The sequence below is a fragment of the Dipodomys ordii genome, unplaced genomic scaffold, assembly GCF_000151885.1.
Source record: "Dipodomys ordii isolate 6190 unplaced genomic scaffold, Dord_2.0 Scaffold33, whole genome shotgun sequence".
NCBI classification, from domain to species: domain Eukaryota; kingdom Metazoa; phylum Chordata; class Mammalia; order Rodentia; family Heteromyidae; genus Dipodomys; species Dipodomys ordii.
In genome coordinates this window covers 6,860,943-6,868,441 of record NW_012267249.1, presented here as the reverse complement: position 1 = coordinate 6,868,441, position 7,499 = coordinate 6,860,943, and the positions used below count along the sequence as shown (strand labels likewise).

At 41.8% G+C, this 7,499-nt stretch overlaps 1 protein-coding gene across 2 annotated transcripts in view; it reads left to right on the top strand.

Annotated features, from left to right (window-relative positions):
* The window catches only part of Gpbp1l1 (GC-rich promoter binding protein 1-like 1), a 79,789-nt gene that overhangs the window by 45,604 nt on the left and 26,686 nt on the right, over positions 1–7,499 (top strand). For both annotated transcript variants that reach the window (XM_013016936.1, XM_013016935.1), the window contains exons 6-7: positions 398–470; positions 2,873–3,066. In XM_013016936.1, the coding sequence (XP_012872390.1) occupies positions 398–470; positions 2,873–3,066 (267 nt within the window). The remainder of the gene's footprint in view (positions 1–397; positions 471–2,872; positions 3,067–7,499) is intronic.

Here is a 7,499-nt window from a genome sequence, read left to right as displayed (position 1 = left end):
TCAGCTCAAGGCTAGCACTCTACCACTTGAGCCACAGCGCCACTTCCGGCTTTTTTCTTTTTGCTTATGTGGTGCTGAGGAATCGAACCCAGGGCCTCTTGCATGCAAGGCAAGCATTCTACCACTGAGCCACCTTCCCAGCCCTCATTGAACTTTCTATGCCTCTGTATTTGAAGTAAATACCCTTTAGGAAGGTGGGAACTCATGAGAGCCTAAAATTAACATACTTGTTAACTTTGCAGTTCAATATATTGTGTTATAATTTTGAATCCAGTCTTAAACTTGTAAGTGCTAAGAGTTTGTAATTATTTGGTAGATTTCATGTTAATGGCTACTTTCCAAAAAGTAACAGTGATTACCTTTCTGTATCAACCATTCGTTTTCCTTTTTTTCTTAGCCTTCTTTGAATCCAGAAGCTGGCAAACAGAATCGGCCATGCAGACCTATTGGGACCCCTTCTGGAGTGTGGGGTAGGTAGATTTTGCTATTGTAAGACATACTTTGAATTTTTTTATTGAGTAGAAGAACAAAAGCATCTTTTATTTATTTGTTTTGTTATCTCTTTATTTCATTCATTTGCCTACAGTAGCTAAGAGCAATTCTTCACCAACTTAAATGTCTATAAGAGTAAGGTTATAATTAATTACAGGAGTAGAGAGGATAGACAATTGATAGCTCAAACAATCCTGATTTTGGAAGTTGGAATTTTTGGGTTTTTATTTTTCTTTCTCTATTCGATGGTTAACAGATTTTTTGCATTTTGTTTTTGTTTTTTTTTTCTGATTGGTCTGTTTTTTGTTTTATATGTTTCTTTGTTTGGGTAGTTTATTGGAGATAAGAGTCTCACACACTTTATTGCCCAAACTGGCTTTGAACCATGATTTTCAGATCTCCCCTTCCTGTGTAGCCAGGATTACAGATCCGAGATGTAGTTCAATGGCAAGGATAAGGCCCTGGGTTCAGTCCCTAACACTGCAAAAATAAAAATAGGGAGGTGTAACTTTTTTAGCCAGGTTCTAATTTTTGGAATTTTTGGCAAATTATAAATTATGTCTATTATATAGGACAAGGAGAAAATATATAAGGTTTATACATTTTGGGGGGGGGATAAGTAGACTTATAAAAAAATGAATACATCAGTATATTTCCAACTTAACCTGTTCTGTGGTTTTAGAGTCTTTGAAGTCTTATGGTTCCTTGATTAGGCATTTTCTTTCTTTTTTTTAAAATTTAATTTAATTTTTATTTTATTGTTAAGGTGATTTACAGAGGGGTTACAGTTACATATGTAAGGTAGTGAGTACAAATTGTTACCTCCTCCCTCATTTTTCTCCCACTTTCCCTCCATCCCAGCTCCTTTCCCCCCACCCCCCAAGTTGTACAATAGTTAAATATTTTCTATAGCCAGATATCTTACTAGGAAATTTTCGATATACCTAAATCCTGAGTTTGAATTGAGATTGGGGGCTGGGAAGGTGGCTCAGTGGTAGAGTTCTTGCCTTGCATGCATGAGGCCGTAGGTTTGATTCCTCAGCACCACATAAGCAGAAAAAGCCAGAAGTGACACTGTAGCCCAAGTGGTAGAGTTCTAGCTTTGAGCTGAAGAGCTGAGGGACAGCACCCAGGCCCACAGTTCAGGCCCCACGACCTACAAAAAAAAAAAAAAGAATTGAGATTAGTCACTTATGGCCTGGTACTGGAAGCTCACGCCTGTAATCCTAGCTATTTAGGAGGCTCAGATCTGAGTATTGTGGTTCAGAGCCAGCATGGGCAAGAAAGTCTGAAACTCCTATCTTCGGTTAATCGCCACCACCAAAAAAAGGCTGGGAATGGAGCTGTGACTCAGCTATTAGAGCCCTTGCCACTGGTGCCCGGCTAGAACCCTAGCCTTGAGTCAAGGCCAGCACCCAGACCCTGAGGTCAAGGCCCAAGATGGGCACAAAGGTTTTGTTTGTTTGTTTGTTTTAAGATTGGTCAACTGAGAGAGAATGAGGGAACAGAAGACACTACAAAAAGAAGGAAGGTGGCTCAGTGGTAGAGCGCTTGCCTTGCATGCATGAGGCCCTGGGTTGGATTCCTCAGCACCAGATAACAGAAAAAAAAAGCCGGAAGTGGCGCTATGGCTTAAGTGGTAGATCACTAGCCTTGAGCTGAAGAGCTGAGGGACAGTGCCCAGGTGCAGAGTTTAGGCCCCATGACCAACCAAAAACAAAAAAAAAAGTAATGTAGGCCAGGTGTTGGCTCACACCTGTAATCCCAGCTACTCAGGAGACTGAGATCTGAGGATTGCAGTTCAAAGCCAGCCCGGGCAGGCAAGTCTGTGAGACTCTTATCTCCAATAAACCTCAGAAAACTGGAAGTGGCTCTGTGGCTCAAGTGGTTGATCACTTACCTTGAGCTGAAGAGCTGAGGGATAGTGCCCAGCACTAGAGTTCAAGCCCCACAACCACCCCCCCCAAAAAAAAAGAGAGAGAGAGAGCCTTGCTATGTAGCAAGATCCCCTACCTCAATACTGGGATTATAAGCATGGACTACCATATATCTTCTGCCCTTGCATATATTCTTGTTTGGTCTGTGCCGTTTGGTCTGTGCTTGACTAGTCTCACTATACATTAGAAGCTGTACCCTGAAGGACTGCTTTGTGGTTTCTGACTGGTATATACAGTTAATACCAAATACTTCACATGCTGCCTTTTTTTGTAGTTCTGTGTAGTGCCACTTTGGAAAGTATCTGTCAAATTGATACATGAAAAATTTCTCCCACAGTCTCTACTATGAGTTCTTTGTTGAAGATGCCCTTGTATAATCGTAACACTTTGTGTTATTCAACAGCTATGACATTCTTTTGTATCCCCATTATTGTATTTCACAGAAAACCCACCTAGTGCCAAGCAACCCTCTAAGATGCTAGTTATCAAAAAAGTTTCCAAAGAGGATCCTGCTGCTGCCTTCTCTGCTGCATTCACCTCACCTGCATCCCAACATGCAAATGGGAACAAAGCATCAACCATGGTCCCAAGTGTCTATAAGAACCTGGTTCCTAAACCTGTACCACCTCCTTCCAAGGTATGATTTAGAGTTATTGTAACAACTTTGTATAAGAGTGATGTTGAGAATAAGTCATAAAATATTTAGTGCATTTGTTTTTTTTCCTTTCAAATCATTTACCAGATGTTCATCCAAAGCCTGTTATATATGTAGTATAGATTGTTGTTTCCAGACTGACTATGTGGCTGCCAACTGTATTAACTTCATTTCCGTCAATTTGCTGTTTCTTATTTGCTATTTCTGTAACAGTAATAACATACACATGATTGCTCAAGCTTGAATACCTATGAATTCCTTGGCTGCTGCTTTCCCTTACTCTTCCTCACTCTTTCCCCTAGCCAAGCAGTCCCTAATGACATTTTCTCTATCAGTTGAGAATTTTATCATGTCACATTGTTGTATGCCCTTTATTGTTTTCGTATCTCCATACTCATCTTCCATAGAACTGTCAGAATGATAATCCTAAAACTATAGAACATAACTGGGCACAGTGGCATGCACCTGTAGCCCCAGCAACTCAAGATGCTGAGCCAAGAGGATCACTTGAACCTAGGAGTTCAAGGCCAGCCTGGGCACCTACTGAGACTCCCATCTCAAAGGAAGGAAGGAAGATAGGATAAAAAGTGAATTTCGGGCTGGGAATGTGGCTTAGTGGTACGGTGCTTGCGTAACATGCATGAAACCCTGGATTCCATTCCTCAGCACCACATAAACAGAAAAGACCGGAAGTGGCGCTGTGGCTCAAGTGGTAGAGTGCTAACCTTGAGCAAAACAAGCTCAAGTCCTGAGTTCAAGCTCCGCGCGCACGCACACACACACACACACACACAAAAGAATTTAATATATCAAATACCTTCCTAAAATCCATTCAATTGGCTCTGTATCATTTATAGCAGGGATTGATATTTTGTTGTTGTTGTTGTTGGTTGTGAGGCCTGGGCACTGTCCCTCAGCTCTTCAGCTCAAGGCTAGCACTCTACCAGTTGAGCCACAGTGCCACTTCCAGCTTTTTCTGCTTATGTGGTGCTGAGGAATTGAAACCAGGGCCTCATACATGCAAGGCAAGCACTCTACCACTGAGCCACCTTCCCAGCCCCCAATAAATTTTTTCTATGAAGAGCCAGATAGTAAATATTTTAGTATGCTAAATTCAATATTATATATTACTGCTGCTTCCTCTTTCATTTTTGCATCCCTTTAAAAATAGTAATTAGAACTGGGCATGGTTGCTCATGCCTGTAATCCTAGCTACTCAGGAGTCTGAGATCTGAGGATCGTGGGTCAAAGCCAGCCCTGGCAGGAAAGTTCATGAGACTCTTATCTCCAATTAACCACCAGTAAACAAGAAATGGTACTGTGGCTCAAGTGGTAGAGCGCTCATTGAGCTGAAGAGCTCATGCAGCTCTCAGGCCCAGAGTTCAAGCCTCACGACCAAAACAAAACAAAAAGTAATTAACTCATAAACCATATAAAAACACTTGGGCTGTAATCCTAGCTACTTAGGAGGCTGAGATCTGAGGAACACAGTCAAAGCCAGCCTGGGCAGGAAAGGCCATGAAACTCTTTATCTCCAATAAACCACTAGATAACCAAAAGTGGGGCCTGGGCAGTTGGCTCAATGGTAGAATGCTTGCCTTGCATGCATGAGGCCCTGGGTTTGATTCCTCAGCACCACATAAGCAGAAAAGGCCAGAAGTGGTGCTGTGGCTCAAGTGGTAGAGCGCTATAGCCTTGAGCTGGAGAGCTGAGGGGCAGCGATCAGGCCCAGAATTCAAGCCCCGTGACACTCAAAAACAACACTTGGGCTTTATCAAGCACATGAGTTGTAATTTGTCAGTACCTGGTCTTTCGTGGTTATTTTTTTTCTTTTGTGGGTTTTTTTGTTTGTTTGTTTTGGTGGTAGTGGTGGTGGTGGTGATGGTGGTGGTGGTTTTTGGTCAGTTTGAGCTTGAACTCTAGGCCTGGGGGCTGTCCTTGAGTTCTTCAGGTCAAGGTTAGTGCTTTACCATTTGAGCCACAGTGCCAATTCCAGCCTTTTCTGTTTATGTGGTGCTGAGGAATTGAACCCGGGGCCTCATGCATGAGAGGCAAGCAAAGTACTCTACCGCTGAGTCACCTTCCCAGCCCCAATACCTGGTCTCATAATACATTATGCTAACGACTGAGCTCATGTTACTCTTCCTAGCCTAAGTGCAATATTTTCCATTTTACTGTCCTTTTTTTCTCTTACCTAGAAAGAAATTTCTCTTCAAGTTTTGGCATTCTTTTTTGTGAATACCTTCCTATCACATACATCTAAACCTCTAAGTAATTCTTACAACTCTAGGATTACATAGTACTATGTGTCTCTTAACAACTACAATACTTCATTGCAGGTATTTTGTTTCACTGAATATGATTTTGTTGAGGGTACTCTTCAGATGCTCATATTTGTTTCCATAGCTTCCTTATATAAGTACATAATAATTGCTTGAATGAATTCTAACCTCTGCAAGGAAATAACTCAAATATTCTATGTTAGGAGGAAAACCAGTAGTACTAGTTCACTTTCAGCTGTGCACAGCACTTTTGAGATATTGCAGTAGAGCACTAGCCTTGAGCAAAAGAGTTCAGGAACAGTACCTAGGCCCGGAGTTCATGCCCCATGATACCAAAAAAAAAAAAAGAAAAGAAAAGGCTGAAAGCATGGCTCAAATATTATTATCCTACCCAGCCAAGCACCAAGCCCTAAGTTCAAACTCCTAGTACTCTTTCCCCTGTCCTTCTCCCCAGAAAGGACTAGAATATAGGTAATAGTAAGATTAGGGGAAATACAAGGGAAATCTATAGGTAGAAGCCATTGAGGATGATTTGAAATAACTTGAAAGACCAGAGGTATAATTTCGTGGTGGAGAGTTTGCCTAGTTTATGCAAGGGCCTAGATTAATTATTCAGCATCAATAAAGGATCATGGTCAGTTGGGCCCATGGCACAAAAACAGGAAGGAGCTAGGATATCAATATTCCCATGGACATATCCTGAACTACCTGTTTCCTTCCCTCAACTGTTAAGTCTGCACCCCTTCCCAATAGCACCATGGGCTAGGGACCAAGACGGCAACACATGAACTTTATTTTTTTTTGGCTTGTACTCGGGGGTTGGGATGCTGTCCCTAAGACTCTTTGTGCTCAAGGCTAGTGCTCTACCACTTGAGCCACAGCGCCACTTCCAGGTTTTTCTGAGTACTTTATTATAGATAAGAGTCTCACACAGACCTTCCTGCTGGGCTGGCTTCAGACTGTCATCCTCAGATCTCAGCCTCCTGAGTAGCTAGGATTATAGACGTGAGTCAGCAGTGCCCCAACATATTAATATCATTTCTGATCTAAGCTTTATCGTTATCTTTTAAAAACTTTTAGGGTATTTATTCGTCTTATGCAGAAGAGAAAGAATATGAATTCAGGGGACAAGAACAACTATTAAAGATAAACTCTAGGGGCTGGGGATTTAGCCCAGTGGAAGGGCGCCCGCCCAGCCCGCACAAGGCACTGTGTTCAGTCCTCAGCCCTGGAAAATAAAAATAAAAAAAAATAAACTCTAAATTAACAGGGATTTAAGTAGTCAGATTCCACTTTTCTCCTTACGATCTTGGGCATGCTTCTTTAGTTTTTGTTCTCAGTTTCTTATATAAAATAGGGGTTTTAGCCGGGCGCTGGTGGCTCACGCCTGTAATCCTAGCTACTCAGGAGGCTGAGATCTGAGGATCGCAGTTCAAAGCCAGCCCGGGCAGGAAAGACCATGAGACTCCTATCTCCAATAAACCACCAGAAAACCGGAAGTGGCGCTGTAGCTCAAGTGGTAGAGCGCTCACCTTGAGCTGAAGAGCTCAGGGACAGCGCCCAGGCCCAGAGTTCAAGCCCCACGGCCGCCAAAAAAAAAAAAATAGGGGTTTTAAGTTTTATATGAGTAAGTGAGATATTATGAAGTATTTAAAAATGGTATATAGTAAATGTAAATGTTGATTGTCTCACAAGTTTAGAACTCCATCCTTAAGCATTTCTAGTTTCTCATAAATGTTACTTATTTGAAATGTGTGCATGCATTCTATTAAACTTAGAAAGTAAAATGAGTAATAATATTCACAATTTTTAAAAAATGAGTAATACAATTTTATTGTGTCCTCAAGAGTCTTACAAATCTCTTCAGGTGAAGAGGTGGGAAGGATACAAATATGCTGTGTTGCTTAACATTCTGTGAGCCTTTTTAAAGGTGGGAGAGTTAGTTTTGCTAAGCTTTCTTCATCAAAAAAAAAGCCAGGCGCCGGTGGCTCACACCTGTAATCCTAGCTACTCAGGAAGCTGAGATCTGAGGATTTTGGTTCAAAGACAGCCCGGGCAGGAAAGTCCAGGAAACTCTTATCTCCAATAAACCACTAGGAAACTGGAAGTGGCGCTGTAGCTCAAGTGGTAGAG